Source organism: Lepisosteus platostomus, chromosome 20 (genome assembly GCF_059453375.1).
Source record: "Lepisosteus platostomus isolate fLepPlt1 chromosome 20, fLepPlt1.hap1, whole genome shotgun sequence".
In the NCBI taxonomy this organism is placed as follows: domain Eukaryota; kingdom Metazoa; phylum Chordata; class Actinopteri; order Semionotiformes; family Lepisosteidae; genus Lepisosteus; species Lepisosteus platostomus.
This window is the reverse complement of record NC_142630.1, coordinates 8,959,354-8,978,205: the sequence shown is the minus strand read 5'-3', so window position 1 is coordinate 8,978,205 and position 18,852 is coordinate 8,959,354. Positions and strand designations below refer to the sequence as shown.

The 18,852-nt window shown below is 38.0% G+C and overlaps 1 protein-coding gene across 1 annotated transcript in view; it reads right to left on the bottom strand.

Moving 5' to 3' along the window:
• Positions 1–18,852, bottom strand: part of cdh16 (cadherin 16, KSP-cadherin) — a 32,767-nt gene that overhangs the window by 3,591 nt on the left and 10,324 nt on the right. The window contains 9 exon segments of the mRNA XM_088613478.1: positions 2,287–2,413; positions 4,064–4,201; positions 4,203–4,299; positions 5,533–5,584; positions 5,586–5,664; positions 6,842–7,083; positions 11,029–11,144; positions 16,513–16,767; positions 16,770–16,848. Coding sequence (XP_088469604.1) covers positions 2,287–2,413; positions 4,064–4,201; positions 4,203–4,299; positions 5,533–5,584; positions 5,586–5,664; positions 6,842–7,083; positions 11,029–11,144; positions 16,513–16,767; positions 16,770–16,848 — 1,185 coding nt within the window.

The following is an 18,852-nucleotide window of genomic DNA, read 5'->3' as shown; positions in this document are numbered from 1 at the left end:
GTGGATGACTTATCTGACAAGATTCACCCTTATGGTGCCAAGACCTGTCATTTACCGTATGTATTTTGGACTCAGCTCTCCTTCATTTTTCCATTTACATGAAAGGAGGAGAGGTACAGTATCTATGTAGCTGACATGGACGCCTCCGACGGAATGGAGTGGATGTCTGATGAGTTAGCAGTATTTTGTGGTTCAGCAGTATCCTCCTGCTTTGGGTCAAACAGATGTCTTTGATTGTTTTGGCATTAGTTTGTATTTATATCACTCAGTGGCTGAAATAAAGGATGAAAGAAGTTGTTACTTTGAAAGCTGTAAAATAAAGAATGCACACAGAAGCGTCACCATCCCCATAACTGGATCTGAAGATTTCCAGAGCTTAAGTTGTGGCAATTAATGTTACTGCTTCATGAGTCCTGGTTTCAATTGTGGACTGGAGTTCCTGTTCTAAGTGTGGGTTTTTACTGCTTTCTCCTACCTTCCAAAGACATACTGGTTGGGTCATTTAGTTATCCTTAATGTATGCCCTGTGAAGGATTAGCCGCCAGTCCAGGGCATTGGCTTCCACAAACTGTGGTTGCCATGACCTGTGTCAGTATGGTTGGCCTGCTTCAGTGGGGGGGTAAAGGGGGGAGGGAGAGTACATCATGTAATTGCCCAAAATGGCCACTAGATGGTGGAGGGAGTCAGGATTTTAGTTTGAGGTTGACAGATCAATCAATGCAGACAGAAATCACAGCTATAATTGCATAGCACACATTCAGAAACACAAAGCAACTAATAGGGATCACTTAGAAGCCTAGCTTTAGAGAAAACTGGCAAAAGGCTGAAATAGCCTTTTTCCTTCCAGTGGTCTGGAACCTGGGCCTATTTTTTAGTTGGAGAGTTTCAAACGGTGTATCGAGGCCTCCGATAGTGCTAGTTATAAAATTTTAATAGAAGAAATAGTAAGAAGGGCGGGGGTGACATCTGACTTGCAAGTCCAAAAATGTTGCAAATGTTGCGTGGTAAGAACAAACATGGCTGTTAAAGTAGATGAGATCATGGTTTTGTACATTATTTGAGAAGCCTTCCCCTCGATCTCCATCATCAGGTCAGGCAGGAGGGATGATCCGAAATATGCAAATGAGTTTATGGACTCTGGTCTATGACACCTAGCTTCCAGGGATGACTATGGTTCCCCACACTTATCCATCCAGTAGCGTGTTCAGCAAGACACTGTTATTCACATCAGAAAGGGCAGGAACAAGCACAACCACTGAGCCAAGAAAAATACCAAAGCTTAGGCTTGCAAAATCGCTTCCAGTGCGAGACAGAGACAGAGCCTTCCTCTTCTAAGAAACTCTGTGACAATAGCTGAGGCTATTGTAGATTCAGGAGGTGAACCTGTCTGACATTGATGTATGCCAAATACATTAAACCCACCCATAAGATTCCAAACCCCTTAATAGGGATCACCTGACTACATAGGGATGTACACTGATGACTTATTGCTCAATCCCAACCCTTACTGATCACCACATAGTCATGTGAGGACAGACTTTGAGTAACTTCTTCCCCATACTGTAGTAATAGACTGATAATTTCCCTCTTTCCTGATTTTATTACTAGATGGAAAAAAGAGAGCCCCATAGGGCAAATATGCCCAACAACATCTACCCTTTACAGTAGGTTGAGCTGCAGACAGGCATGCAGGTCTGCTGTGGGGGTTGAGGAATGCCCAGGCTGCACTTGTCCCACAAAGCCACAGGGGGCAGCAGTGAGTCAGAGTTTTAGTGGCAATTCTGGGCTGGTGGATGAACACCTGGCTCAGGAATGTGAAAGTCTTTCATTCCCTCACGGAATAAATCAGCTTCAAAATGAAACAGCTGGGGAGAAGTGAAAAGGTTACAAGCACTAATTCTTTCATAAAGTCTCAGCAAGAATTCTACTGTATCTATCATGATAGAATGAGTAAAGAGAAAGAACACGCACAGAAGAAATGAGAAGCTACATTACTATGCATATATCAAACTGAATGCAAGGATTTGAATATAGGGATTGCAAGTAGATTCTTTACCTTTTCCTATGGAAATTTCTCATACCAGGATTCAGAGGTTGTTTGATAATGGATTAATGAAAGCATTTATAAAACACTTCCACAAGCGTTTTACAAATAGGAAGGAGTCTGCAGTACAGTACCCACCAGCAACCCCACTATCTCAAGAGTTGAAGAGCCAAATTGCTATGTTGTTGAATTGAGTGGAAACTCCCACCTAGGGGGAACAGCCACAGCAATCTCTGAATCACCCAGTCATGGATGTTGTCAGTGAAGAACGTGCCTCTCCTTCCATCATAGCTCACACTCCAGTAGGGGCCTGTGGGGCCTGTAATGGGACTGGAATCTTCTGTGTCAATGATGTGGACCGTGGGTTCACTGCAAAAACCAAGCCAAGAACAAAAAAAAAACAAACACAATTGGTGATTTCATATCTAGTGAGAATAACAAAAAAAATAACTAGATTTCTTTTTAATGTGTTCGAATAGGATGGCGCTAAAGAGAGATGTTGAAAAGATGGTGGAAAGAGGAAAGGGGGGAGATTACGGCAGTGCATTCCTGATGTCATATCATAATTCATCAAGATCAAGAAAGCAAAACATGAGATGTTTTGGGCCTGCTGATGGTGCTTTGGGGAAGAGCGCATCAAAAAGAGATTGGTTTCACTTAATCAGAGAGCTGTAATTTGTGCATCTGTAGGGGTATGTTCTCTCTGGAATACACTGAGTGAAAAAAGCTGATGCAATTTATGGAGCTGACATCAGTGACTGCGTCAGACAGCGCTTTACTGACACACTTCTGAACTCTGGGTTATCACCACAGCTCCACGATGGAGCCCAGCTGCTGAAGATAGCTGTAAGGTGTCCTTCGGAACTATAATTAAATGGCAAGTCACAGCGTGGAGGAGCACAACTGAGAATCTCATTTACGGTTTACAGCTGAAGGCCCGTATCTGTCGTCATTGGAATTAAAAAGGAAAATATAATCACCTTCGGGTGTGAGAAAGGTTTTTTTTACAATTTCCTTGAGAGAAGAAAAAGCCTGAAGAGAAAATCGGTACCAACTAGATCAATAGTGGCACACTGTCCCAGCACGGAAGTCAGCACATTCAGTCACAGTGCTAGAACACAGACACTTAAGAATATTTGTGCTTTTCATGTTATTTGTGAGGCACAAGGCTATGAGGGGTGGGCAGGGGTTGTAAGCAAGGTCCATATTTTTTGGCAGTGGTCTTTCAAAATAGTAAACATCATCTCAATGTAGATCTGCAAATGTTTACACTTAACGTTTAGCTGAAGAGGTTCAATAAAATATTTCGCTTTGCAGGATTATTCTGCTGTTGTGAAAAACTCTTCTCTGGATACATTGTTTGTATGTTTACATACAAGATTTCTGGGTCATTAGTAATTACAATTAGTAACTACTGACCACAATCTGCAATCAGAATAGATTTGCATCAGTATTCTATGTTCTCAGCGTTCATGTTATTTTCTTTGGTAAATCACAAAGTCTGAACCAAACAGAAGAAGAAAAGTGAAAAAACAAGCTGCACAACAGACATATTAAACCAAAATTCCCTCCTTTACAAAATATTAAGCATCAGAATAATCCATCCATCCATCTTCTAGTCACTTCATCCGATTCAGGGTCATGGGGGAGCTGGAGCCTGTCCTAGCAAGCAGTGAGTACAAGGGGTGACACGGACACACACACACCAGCGCCAGCCGTTCCTAGAAGCTAATTAACCTACCAGTATACTGTGTCTTTGGACACTGGGAAGAAACCTGAGCACCCAGAGGAAACCCATGTGAATAACAACTCCTTGCAATAGCACCCCAGAACCAGAATTGAACCCAGGGCTCTAAGGCAGCAGTGTTAACCACTGCACCACTGTGCCACCCGATCCCTAGTGATGAACACCTCAAATCATGTCAACATCACAATTGGATGTACAGTTGAAAATGTTGCATTTTACCAGTCACATTAGTGTGTTCGATCTCTTGATATATTAGTCTGTGTGTCACAGACCTACCATAGACGGGATCCAGTCTCCAGTACTGATGCACAATGGTGTCCTTTCTGAGGGAGAACTGTAGAGCCCCACCATGCTGGGTCCCATCACTGTCTGTTGCTGAAATGACAAGAGCCTGGGTCTCATTTCTGGGAGTACTTCCAGGAGTAATCCCCCACCAAGACCGGGACGTTGTCATTCACATCCTGGATGAGTACTGTCACTGTAGCAATTGCAAACAGGGAGGAGTTTTCTGGAATTGGAAGTGGAAGAAACCATACTGTCATTTAGAAGTGCAAAAATGAGGATGCAGAATAACTTTTAATAAACGGTCGAGGTCATTCCTTCTAGTACAGCAGTTATTCTTATTCACTTTTTTCTAATTCACTTTCTTCTGAGATATATAGCTATTAGCACGGTACTGTATGTTTATGCTTACATGCATAAACACTGTCACATTAGTCACAAGTACTGTAATATGTCTAAGATTAACACTCAATTACTCATGATGGTTCTTTGAGGAGAACATGGAAGGTCATGACACTGCTGAGACAGCAGACTTTTTAAACTCACAAACTTGTTTTCAAATGCATAAACTTTAACATTTAAAATACAAAATGAATCATTCATGTGTACTAATTAAAGCTTGAAAAGCATGTCAGTAGTTTGCTTTCATGATCTGTACTATTTGCCTCTCATTTCATATAGATTTTGTGCATTTCTCTAATCTGTGCCACCAGGGCAGGTGTGGGCTGGTCTGAAAGCTTGTTTTCTTTAGCCCTTCAGTCCCTGGCCAGATTTCATCGTAGACAGGGGAGAGTGAGTCACAGGCCAGTGACCTTCAGCTGGCGTAATGGACTGGTACGAGACTGGGATCGATGTATCACTGGACGTGAGCACCAATGATAACAAGCACTCACAAGAAGCACAGATCATCTTAGGGAAGCAGCAATTACATTCAGCCAGGCTTTCTTTGTCAGTCAGAGCTGGTGTTTGTGTGGGATGGCTAGAATTCTGTTGCCATCTTCGCACTGACTCACAGTTCCCTGCAAAAGCCAGGTACTTTTGTCAATGGGTAGGTATGGGTTTGCATACGGAATGAGAATTCCTGTCATCTCTGACTTACACAGCCACAGCAGTCATTAGCATGCTGCATTCTACAACTGTCCTGAATGTCCTCACTCATTCGGTAAGCAACCAGCACTTACCAGAATACCAGAATTCATAATGCAGCCAGATGGTGGGTAAAATATGGGAAGATTTATCTAAAGCACGTTATGATAGTCAAATGTTTTGCTGGTCAGATGAATTAATCCACGTTAGCAGGGAGCCTGCTTCTTCTAGAGTGACAAAAAGTTATACTGCCACCCGGTTGCACTTTCGTTAAAGTCTGTTTCATAAACATTGACAAGACCCAACATTTCCAGACTTCCAGGATGTGTCATCACATCACAACACTATACCATGTTGCTTAAGGATGTCTTACCACTGTCTTCTTCTACAGCTTCCTCAGTATAGGTGCTGTCTACCTCTCTGTCTTAAACATGGGAGTCCTCTTATCTCCCCAGAATCTTTATTGATGGTAAAATACTTCTTACTGTCTCCTTTCAGGAAAAAGCTGAAAAACACAGTGTAATATTTAGAAGTAATCAAAGAAGCAAAAGGGGGAAAACCATGACAAAATCATGACGATTTCTAAAGTAAGAAAAAGATTTCAGTCACACAATTACTATTGTTGTCATTTTACTGAACATTACTCTCCATGGTTTTTCTAGTGTTCTGTAACATTCATTCATACCTCTTCATTAAGTTAATAGTCACAAGATAGTCCTCTTCTTTTGGTCTTTTCACTAGTTGCAAAGTTTTCCTGTTGTGAATAATTCTTTTTACATTAAATACACACATACTGTATGCTGTTCACCCAGAAGGCATTAAATGTTTCTAAGAAATGTAACAGCATATCACAACATAGACACTCAATCATAACATTTTGTGTGCTGAATAATATTTGCTAATATAGATATTATACATTATATATAAATGTTTCTGACAGTAATATTTTATTTAATGTTCACAAAATCTGCATAGTTTCTTTCATGAATTTAAGTATGTAATTAGTCATCTTTAGCATTACATTTTAAGTCTGACAGGTTTATCTACTATGAAGATGCCTCATGCTTGCATCTTAAAGATTACTACATCCTTTATTCCAATAATATATTTTCTTATGTTCATGTTGTCTTTCGATACTGGTGATTAACTGTTCATGAGCAGCTTTTCAGTTTGGACTACAGGATTATACAAAGACACATGGAATTAAAATATGATGATGTGAACAGTAACAATTTGCATCCTTGAAATGACATGCTAATGAAGGAAATACAGCTTCTGTTCCTCGGAAATGCAGTCTGTTAAATGAGGGAAGGGTCATACTGATGTTTCATATGTAACAGACTATGATGTTTTTATTAAGAAAGAGGAGGCTGTGATAACTATTAGATTTTCATTTTGACTTATTCACTTTACCTTGTAAAATTACAATCTCACAAGGAAAAAGGACACTTATTGTTACAAAGAGAAAAATGTATTTCGTGTCAATTTTATTTTGAAAAATAGTATTTGTGGTTTTTGCCTGTGCAGCCAGATTGCATATGAAATATATATATAAAATATGTGCAGATTCATAGCAATCAATATATAAGGAATATTTAATGCAAAAAAAAACATTTCCATGTGTGTACAAGAGTGTATAGTGGAATAATGGGAATGGGAATGCTTTTTTTCCAAAGTAACACATATTTACAGGATATTTGTATGTGCTGTCTGGATCGGATCCCTCCACGGTGAAAAGGATGCAACTTGGCTGTTCCTCCTCCTTCACTGTCACTACATAGCTGCTCTGGGACAGGATGGGAGCCTCATTCACATTCCCCACTCTGACAGACACTGTGGCTGTGGATTCCGCACCAGAAAGAGCTGCTGTATTCCGGCCGCGGAGCACCAGAGTGTATTTCTGCACAAGTTCAATGTCCCGCTCCTGCAAGGATGTAACAGAAGATAACACATGCTGGTCACTCTTCAGGGTTCAGTCCCACACTGAAGCAAAGGCCACAAGGCCTGTTCAATTTGTAAAAATGTGTATTTGTAATGAGGACTTAAGAGTTTTTTTCAGGGGCCGTGCTGCAAATTACACTTCAGAAGATGGGGAGACAATCATGAAAGCAACAGAATACATCTATACAAGAAAACAGTCCAGGGATCAGTATAAAATTATCAGCAAGCACAAGGATGACAGGCAGTGTTTCAGGTGGCTCATATCCTGAAGGCATATCTAGTGGTTATAAAACGTTTCAGGCTTGAAAAGATTAAGGAGTATAAAAAATGAATTCAGCTTTCAGTGTTTATATAAAGAATGAAATGGCAGTAATAAATTATCCTCGATGTGTCTGCACTCAGCTGTGCTGGGAAGCAATGTACTGTGGTCCTGTAAACAACAGTTCTTACATGTCACTTAACAGGACACTCAGGTCAGAGACGGCACTATATAAACCTTAATAGTCTTTGCCTTTTCTTGTGGAGGTTCTCCATAGGCATTTAATGGTCATCATTTTTAATAAAAAAAAATCCATTTAAAATTCAAATGCACTGGTTGAAATTGTTCTTCACCAAGACCATTCCCAAGGCCAATAAGAATTGCACACAATGATGGAAAATTAATTTTGGATACATAAAAACTACCAAGTATTTTGCCTTGTCAATGTAAGTATAATGATTTAGGTGCCAGCATATGTCATTCTTTCTGTAATGGATAAGCCACCAAAATAGAAAATCCTTTCTTAAAAGAAACAAAATACTGCATTAGTGTTGATTAGTGTGACAAATATAGCCTCAGTTCATTATTTTTATTAAATTTGAGCCTCTCCCTCTTAAATATAAGTATAGTTGTTTTGCTGACAAGTGAGAAATAACTACATCTCTCTCTTAATACAATTAGGATAGAATACTTACAGGTATTTTAATTCTGCAGGGATACACTTTGTTTTAAGTTTCTGTGTTAATGGAAACATTTTCTGTTTTGTACTTCAAAATATATAATGTTAGGAATTACTATAATATTAGCATATATGTGTATGTTCATTAGCTCTGCACAGGTGACCATGTTAAAATATGATGTGTTCAAACAGTCTCTTGACTGTGTAATGAAGTAGCCCTGAATTACTTAGTAATCACAGAGGAGTGTATTTAGTACTATAGTAAATTTCCCATATTTATTTTCATTTATTTTTTCTGTCCTCCTTATGTCATCCTTGAACGTTTGTTTTTGAGAGAAATGTCTTCATGTACCTCATGAAGAAGATCCAAATGTACAAAATGTCCTGCCTTCTGAACTGTTTCGCACTGTATTTCTGATGAGATCAAAGCTTTAGCAAAAGCTCATCATGTAATCTTCACTTTCATCACAATGAAATTGAATCATTTCAGCACACCTGCTGTGCACTGCCAGATCTCAAGCTGTGTCAAAAACTAGTATAGCTCTAAGGACACAATTACAACAGCACTAGAAAAAAACTTTGGTGACTGAGTGTACAATTGTGCTCAGTAATCCACTTCAGTTAGTTAATGTTTGATTTGTTTATGTTTTTTTCTTTAGGTCTTTAGAACAGCAAAAGAACCATTAAGGATGAAGTGAAATGGACAACTGAAAACTTTTACAAGATGAAAGGCACCTTTAACCAGAAAATTATCATTTTCAAGTAAAAAGTAAAACATCTGGGATGCTAAAAAGAAACCTCTAGAGTCTGAGAGAGAAATATCTGATATGCTAAAGAAGTATTTCACTCAGATGCTGGCTTACCAAGAAATCAAAGACATACCTTGGACAGCAGAAGGAAGTTCTTTATTAAAGAGTATTAGCATAGACGTGTTTTGGGCACTAGAAGGACTTGTGATAAATACATCTTCAATGACCAATGGTATCTCACCAACTCTACTCACAGAAACAAGAGATGCTATTCAGTAGCCACAGACGCAACACTTCCAACAGTCACTCATGGCAGGGTTAGTACCCAGGGTCTGGAGAATTGCTAATGCAGTGTCCATCCATATGAAGGGTGACAAAACTGACCCACCATACACCAATATGTTTGACTTCATTATGCAACATGAAGCTCATTAGAGCATTAGAGCAGCCATGTGCTTTTATCTATTGACTCTTGGGGAGAGGTTTAATTCATTTGCTTATTCTGCAAATGCACATTTCCTTGATCCATCATGTGTTTAGTACTAATCCACATTTCAAGGAGAGTCCCGTACCAAATAAGTAATGAAAAGTAAGTGAAGGTTACTTGGTACTGGGAGAGAATATTGCACTTTACAAAAACAAGTTGTTTTTCAGTTATGTCACATTGGGAACGCTCCATCTCGACCAGATTCATTAACAGTTAAACATTGTACAAATAAGTAACTGCTATTTTCCTAAATCCCTTTTTACTTCTTTTATGCACTCAATAAATACTAGTCTCTATTCCTTTCTTGTGGTATTCACGTTATATCATGATGTTTGTCTCAGATTCAGAGGTTTGGGCATTCTTGGTTACTTGGCCAAGCTAATGGAGTTTAAATCATTCACATGGACATCAAGCAGAGTGTCACACGAGTTTTCAGGACCTGTAAATCTGTCACCATTTGCTTCCAGTGTGGCTAAATAACGTCCTTAACAACTTCCAACTTTCTCAGCTTAGTTGGCAAAGTTAATTAACAATGAACCTAATGTGACTAAAACTCTTCCATTTTCCATTCGGCCACTGCAAAACCACAACATCTAAAGCCGGAAAATGCTACAATTGTTTCTTCAAAGGCAAAAGCTTGGGAATAGCAGGAACAGCAATAGCAGGATTGTGGGCTTCATTCACAAAATGATGCAATTCTGGTGTGTAAGCTTTTATTAGTCTTTCTGTACCCTTTCATATTATTTATTCTCATGACATTTGGATTCTTTAACACCTTCTAAGAGTGCAAAATGTTACCACATACTGTATGAGCCATCCAAAGAATATACCTCCTTTTAGTGCAGAATGTGAACATGCATAAATTAAATAATTCACATTGATTTTCCACTATGTAGGTGATTTTGTACATACTACATCATATTAAGTCAATTGAAGTGTCACCAAGGTATTAGGTGGGGAGCAGAATCTGTTGGCAGAAGTGCTACAATTAAATCACAGGAAAAGGCCAACCAGGACAACCTCAAGTTGGGGAGGACTTATTTAGCCTAGTGTTTTAAATTTGGTGTTTCAAGAATTCAAAACCTATTTTTACAACGTTAGTTATTTTAAGAAAGTTTTAGTTGGGTTGTTTGAAAACTGTATTACTCCTCAAAACACTTAATCTTTCATATATGCACACACTGAGATGTATACACATATATATTGTGAGATAATGAGGATTAGTTTTGCTCTTTAAACATGTCATTATTTCATTCTTTATGTACATAAATATTATAGCACCAGGTTTCCATAACTTGCTTCTTTGGTGAATAAATTGTAATTTTCATCATAAAGTTATTATTTAGTCCATTAAAATAAATGGTGCTCAAACACTTCTGGCTATAGGTTATTTTAACTATTCCCGTTCCTATTTGAACCATTTTATAATTGAACATCAAAGAAGAAGGAGCACATGGAGAAATTTCAGTCTAAATAGTGTGACGCTGGTGCCACATATATTTCATTTTATGAACAGAATAAAAAATAATTTCAAACTGAAATTGACCAAAATACATGCATATGTGATTCAAGCCATTCATACAATTGTACAGTATGAAGACATTGTATTAAGAATGGATAGTCAAGTTAATAAACTAGAAATGGTGACTTTAATATTTCTTTTTCAGAGGTATAAATAAAGTAGCTTCATGTATGCATTCAAAATCATACAGTACCTTCTGCAGCATTAAAATGGCTTAATTGGTCTCTCTAACTGTAACAAGTTTGAAGTTTTCCCCTTCATTTGCGGACTCCACAAACCAGCTGTCTGTCCCTGGCTTATCTCGATCTGAAGCCACAACTGTCATTATCTGGACGCCCACTTTGGTGTCTTCAGGAATAAGGAATGGGCCATACTGCAGCAAAAAAGCAAGCTTTACATATACTGTATGAAACACACAATAAATGTAGACCGAATCATGTTCTGGTGTACCATAAAAAGAGCCTGTTACTCTCACATCATTCAAATCATAGCCTGGACCGGAATCTTGTGTAAAACACTACCACAAAGACAACTTTCTTTTTTGTCTCAGTTTAGTGTTTTTTATTTGATCTTTCGCATCTTTCACATGTGGGGATTCTGCAAATGGGATTTAGGAGTTCATTGTGATAGTCCAGTCTGTGCCAGTAAACTCAAAGAGTAAGATCAGTCAGTTTTTTTTCTCAGCAAGATCACTGTTTTCCTATGTGCGGTATCCATTTCTGCCTGCACACCTGCTTTCCTGACCTTCACCCTTGTACCCTGTATCTATCTGCTTGAGGCTGTTTAATCTGGTACTTACAGTCATTAGCCTCTTAAACTACGTTCCCTCTGATCTCCTGCGCAAAAGGACCTACATTTCGAGAGGTGTCGCCACTCACCCGACAGTTGGCTCCTGCACCAGTTTCATCTGTTAGTGGAGTTAGCTGGGGAATGAAGTGTCGCAGGCATGTGGACCATTTTAGCCCCTCTTGAAGGACTTGTGTTGTTCACACGATACATTACTTAACCGTTCGTGTGGTTTATGTGAGCTTTAAGGAAATGCTCTATTTTAGAAAGAAAATGAATTTAAAATAAGGCATGTGCAATTTGTTCTTGACCTGGGGTTTAAAATCCTGATGATACCCTTTATTTAGACACCTCATAGCACGGTGGAAGCATCTCCAGGCACTGTTCTGTACATAGATAATGTATTTGAACTAGAAAGAAATAAACTAAACATAAAAAATATAAACAAATCAAATTACCTGCAATGCAGCTGCCAAAAGCAACAGAATCAATAAAAGCAAAAGAACAAAGTGAACATTTAATTCAGTTATAAAACTATAAAAAGCAAAGTTAAACATTTTAACATCTTTAAACATTTATGTTGAGGATGCAGCTAATTGCAGCATGACAACAACTTTCACAGTCCTGCCACAAAATACAAACATCTTATTCACAAAACACACACAGCATCTTATTCTCTTTTTAGCTTCATTATTTGAACTGTCCACTGACCTCATTGCTACTCATGCAGGCTTGTGTGCATTTAACATCTCAGTTAAACAGCCAGGGATCCGATTGGTAGAGCTTGTTAAAATCATCTGTAGGTTTCAATCCTGTAACCTACTGAAATCTAATGCAGTAGATTGATTTGAGCCCCTTTTTTTGAATTTGTCAGAGCCCTAACAACCTCATTCTGCACAAGCTATATACAAGAGAGAACTTCAAACAAGGACAAAAATAATCCTTTTAACAATATTTCTCAAACAATAAAAGAGCAGATCAATAATTTGTTTAATAAAAGATTCAAGGCTGAAGTCAGAATAAGAATTAACTCCAAACTGTGTCATACTGAATTTCACATTAGAAGTCAGGTTTCCCAAATCTATTTTAGTTGGCTCAATCTGTTTCTATTTTGATCTAAGTGCAGCATGTTTTAACATTTATCTTTTAATATCAGCAAGACACTCAAATCTGATATTGAACTTAATTTTGATGTCACTTTTTAAACACAGAAATACAGTAGAGTCGTCATTAGCATAACAATGACAGTTCACCCCACCCCAGGGAAGACAGACAAAAGCACAGACACACACTTGCACCATGGCCAGTTTTCTCAGAAGCCAATTAACTTACCAGTATGTCTGGGCTATGGGAAGAAACCCATGCAAACATGGGAAGAACATACAAAATCCACTCCATAATACTTTAAGTCTGAAATTAAACCCAAAGGCCCAGCACTGTTGGCAGCAATGCTAACCATTGTGCTGCCCTAATGGTACCATGTATGAGGAAAATAACATAGCACCCAGAACAGACCCCTGAGGGACACCACGTATAATACTAGCCTGTCTTGATACATATTACCCCTAGGAAGCAATAAACATAGTGCTTTTTAACCCAAAGGATTTTAGACCATTAATAAAATTAGACTTTATCCAGTCTAAAATAGCACCAGATAGATTAATTTAATTAAAATTTCAAACAGAAGGACTCCAAAAAGACTAACATTGATATAGCGTTTGAATCTGAACACACATGTAAATTATTTGCTATACTGAAATGTGCAGTCTCTGAATGATGATTAGCTAAAAACCCTGACCAGGACTTCTCCAAGAAAGAATGCCTGTCTAGTTTAATGTTCAGATTGTATTTGAGGAGGGTGCACACCCAGAGGTGCTGTACCTGCAAAAACATAGCCCTTATGTTCTCCCAGAATGATTTACTATAAATCAGGTTCCAGTTTGATTCCATCTTTTTAAAGCCCCTTTTGGAACCTCTTGTTTGGAAGCGACTTTCAACCAAACAAGATAAAGTATTTCAGTCTATTCACAGTACTTTGAAAATTGCAATTGTTATGCATTAGTAAAGTAGTGTGAATAAGATAAGCGAACTTGCTCAGTCTTTGATTACCTTTGCATTCTTCCTGCTTTGAAACCTGTGCTGCCTGACTGTTTCATCCCCCACTTGACTGATGCTGAATTATTGATTAGTGTTGTCTATAAATAAAGTCTGAGATCTGCAAAGTATTTATTGCTCTTTTGTGTAAAAGTGTATTTTAAGAATATGTGGTAATTCTTCAGAAATAGACAGCTGTGGCAGAACTGGAGCTAGGGCCAAATTAGAAATTTTAGTTGGCAGTCATGGACCATAGTCCCTTGAGTCTGATATGGATAATATTCAGAAACAGTTTCTTATTTTATATTCTTTTCCCTAAATACCGTAAGGAATGCTATTTCTTTTGGTCATGAGAAGATTGAGTAAATTTGTAGATTTATAACGCATACTGTAAATGCCATAAATGGTCTGGTATACATGGTCTCTCAAATGTTAAGACAGCCAGTTATGAGATGGATTTAGGTCAATCAGAATTACAGCATAGGTGAATTACATTCCTCTTATTTCTGCAGAGCAAGATATAAAAATCTGTAACAGCCCATTGCTTTTTGATTGACTCATTATGATATTTGCTGCTGGTAATACATTACAATGCCAGACTTTTGTATGAAATCAATTGTCTTGCAATTTAATTATGGGTAATAATGTCAATCCTGTTTTGTACGTCAATCTCCTTCTCTGTCTTTTTCAACTGCCTCAGAAACTGCATGGATTTTCTGTCATCTTCACTGGATGTATTTAATCAGGTTTAAGGCTGTATTCAACTTATCAGTATGTTAGACTATTTTTTTTCTTTTTATATTAAACACTAGTATTAGAAGCAGCAACATTTTCCTGATTTTACATTTATGTTTATTTATGTTTTGGATTTTATTGTTGGTTTTGAAGTCACAGTTTATATTTGGTTGATCAATGGAGTAAAACAGGCATTGTGCATCTAATAGTTTATACATATAGTGCCTTGAAAAAGCATCCAGACCCTTCCCATGGTATCCTTTTTTGTGAAATTGAAAAATGATGCACTAAAATTAATATTTTATTCAAACAAAAAACATTCTCAGAATAACAAATGTAAATGTCTGAAAAAAATAGAACGGAAACAGGGATAAATAATAAGATCCATTAACTCAATAACGGGTAGAAACACCATTACAGCCTTAAGTCTTTTTGAGTAAGCCTCCTCCAGAGTAAGTGTCGTCACACACTAGCTTGGTGCCTATTTTGGGCAATGTTTGGGGGTCGCTCAAAGACAGCAGTTTCTTTCCACAGATTCAAGTCAGGACTTTGATTGGGCCACTCAAAGACATTGATATTTTTATCCTTAAGTTTGTTGCTTAAGCCTTGTACCTTGAATCTTTGTCCTGCTACAAGATGGTTTTTCACCCCAGTTCCATTGCTGTTTTCATTAGATTTTTTTTAGTAACAATACAAAGTAGGTGGCCATCAAAAGCTTGAGTAACTCTCCATATCCATCAGGCTGCAGCCTTCCGAGCACTTTTACAGTAAGAGTCTTTTCTGTCTTCGACACACAAGGCTGTTGCGTCACAGAGCAAGTAGATACAGTATCTCTCACCTTTAGTAGTGAGTTTCTTGGTAACCACATGGCACTCAGGCTGAGAAAATGTGGGCTTATTGACCAGTAGCTCCAGTGGCTTAGCAATTACTTTGCCATTAGAGTTTTCAACAAAAAACTCTATCTGGAACTGACAGCAAAACAACAGAGTCACTTCCAGGATCCATCAGTGTCCCTTACCATTCATAGAGATTCCTAAGCACATGATCAATTTCTAACTAGAGCGTTCAATTTCTTTTGTCATTTTTAAATGATTTACAAAATAATTTACTGATGAATTAATACAAGATTTGTCATTTCCAGTTTAATGGCTTACTATGCAATTACATTTTGCATTCAGAGGTATGAATGTAATTCTATATAATTACAGTTATAAATGAACTGTCCAGGGAAGTATCCAGAATAATGTAACTAATATAATAATGTTTATTTCCTTTGCATAATCCTGTTGAAGGGTCTTCAGCAAGGATACCTCACAGCAACGCAGATATCATGTTCTCTGAAAATTACTGACCTCATTTTATCTTTTTCACTTTAACTTCCCTGCCTCAAGGGGGTTCCAACCATTAACCTCACACAGTACCGCTAAAATGCTTCGTTTAAATTGATTTGTAGACCCAGATTTACAAAATACATGGAGTACAAAGGGATTTTATGTATTTTTTCTATCCACTTGTCCTCAGCCATTAATCATCTCTGCACTGTTCACAGCAGAATAACACCGCCCACATTTCAAACTATCACGAGTAAAAAAAAAGCCTACTTTCCACCTAAAAATCATAAAATGTCCTGGCCATAAGTGTGAAGAGAATCACTAAGCAAGAGGGTTAGAATGTGGACAGCAGACTGCAAGAATGTGACATCTGAGTGGTAGACTGAAGATACACAACGTCTGTTTGATGATGGTCTCTGAACTTTAATAATATTCAGATTTACATGCATATATAGCTTGTGAGTGTTTTGATTTTCTTGTTTACTACACAATGGCCACCAAAGGTAACTCTGTCATTTAAAACTCAGATAAGAAACCATTTGTTTGTTCAGATGAAAGACTACTGCTTCTTGGGTCACTGTACCAGTTCTGTAGTGAAGTGAACTACGCAGCAAAAGTCTGCAAATGTCATCCTCACATCCATTTTGGTGAAAGTAAAAGAAAAATGTGAAAAATATGCTGTGTAAAAAAGGGATTTTGTAGGGCATAAAAAATAGCAGAAGTGAATAGGTGGTTTCAATACCTTAGTACAGTAACCCATTTATGTCAGCAATATACTGTACATATTTGTGAATATGCATGGTTCTGAATGTTATTCATAAAGACCCTTGTTTCCCAAGTAAAGGAAGTAATGGGCTCAATGTTCGTGATAATGGAATATACTTGGATGATGTTGAACTTCTGATCTGAGGTGTTATCCAAAACCGAGGTGGCATTTCTACTCTGTAAGGAGCTCCAAAGACAGCAAAGTCCTACTTTTACCTCTGCCTGAGCCTTTCTGTCCAGTGGGCTTTTCACATAGATTACCCATCCCTACTGATGGCGAAGAGCAACTCGGGAAAGTCTCTCTCCAAGGTGTCCTCAACCTGGCTGCCACTCCATTGACCCTGCGACGATTAAATAAAGGTCTCATTTGTATTGCATGATACAAACCCCTAAATAACCTTGCAGTTTACCCTTTTGAGGTATAAGGAGGAAGGCCAAAGTTGTGTTTGGACTTCAATGGCTGAACAACAAAGTAAAAGCCCATGCTGTGATCTGTTGGGCTGGTGAGTCAATCCAGAGTCAGCCTGTCTCTCAGAATGAAGCATACTGTTGTCCTGTGCTGGAACACCCTTTCAGGGACTTTACAAGAGCTCACATACTGAACAGGGGTTTGCAGCCAACATTGTCACAGCATGGAAAAGAACCCAAGACTTTGCAGCTTTCATGTTTAAGGAAACCCTTTCTGTGATGTATAAGGGAACCCTTGCACTGTTTATTTTACTCAACTATTAAGGAATGTGCTTCCCTGCACAAGCTGTTATTAAAACAAAGGCAGCATTTTAAATAAAGTGCCTACAGCATAAGAGTTTTCACACAAGCATCCAAATGCTTTTTGCACCATGATAAGGATGTAACGAGCCTGTACAGTATATGATTAATCTCTGTGCACACAGTTGAGGTTAAAAGGGATTTTTAAATAATTGTTATGTTCTTATTTACCTTAAGGGGGGTTTCTCTAAGTCAGCAAAGCTAGATTTGAATTGCAGGCAAGATTACTGCCAAATGTGTATGTTTGGTTAAAAGAAGAGCCATGTTAAGTCTGCAGCCTGTGAAACAGCACCTAAGAAGGACAAGATCCCAGCAGGAATATAACAGACAGGGCATGTGCATCTTATCAAGTCCTCATTGAGAAGGGCACTGTTTTGGAGATTGTTTTTTAAACTTTACCCCACAGTGTATACAGGCCATCTTCGCAGGATTACTTCACTGACACTGTTATGGTGTTCTGGGAACTCTACACTTTGAAGGAATTTACATAATAACATGATGAATTTACTCTGTGCTAAAAAAAATGAACAGTCTATAAAGGATAAGGTAAAGCTTTCTGGAAATTCCATATTGTAAGGCCTTTCAGTATGCCAACCTGACTTCGACAAGAAAAGTGTGTACCCACCAAAGACTTTAAACTAAAAGATAATTTAGCATAGAATTTTTGTTAACTTCCTGTATCAGCTCCCATCTGTCCAGATAATAGAAGCTTTGAGTTGGCTTATAATGGCCTGTTTATATATAAGTATATTTATGCAAATGGACTGTAAGTGAGCCACATCCAACATCCATGAAAGCCACCCCTTGGAAAAACATTTACTATGAAAGTGCATTAGATTATGTTCCACATGCAGTAATCACATACCATACAGTGTATAATAATGTTAAAAAGCTCAAGTTTATTCTAGGTGAAGGCTGTTTATTATAATTCTAAACCATAATGTTAAAATAAATCATAATAGTCTGTTATCAATAAACTAGTGTGCAGTTAGTTTGGCATTAACAGGAAGAGAGAGCTTCAGCTCAAACATTAAACAAGACAGAATAGGTACAGTACTACAAAGTAAAGAGAACTTAGCCTATTTTTAAAAGAGGGATTTTTTGAGGGTATTGAACCATGTAATTAACAAAACATATCATAGCCCCAATTTTTACAGTGATATTTAATGTAAAGGGTTGATGTCTACACGTATGTTACCTGCATTGTCAGTTGGAGTCTTTCGAGAAGCTGGCTTTAAACTGAAGAGAAGAAATGTTAAAGACCAAGCAGAGGTTAATTCTACTCAATGGAAAAACGCAGTGTTTTGGTTGTGGAGCCTTCTGTAGGTGTGTGGCTATCAGGTGTTGCAGGCAGATTGGCAAAACATTTCTGCTCTTAAAGTTTCTTTATTAAGAGCTGTACTTCGGGAGACCACGATCTCTGCATAGCATCATCTCTTTCTAATTTTAATATCACGATCGTAGGCTCTCCATGCACAAGAAGAAAGAAATGGAGGGTTTAAAAGGCCATCTGCAGAACTGGTGCGAGTTCATCTGCAAAGCTGCCACTTAGCTAGCAGCTGAGTCATTCTCCCGGC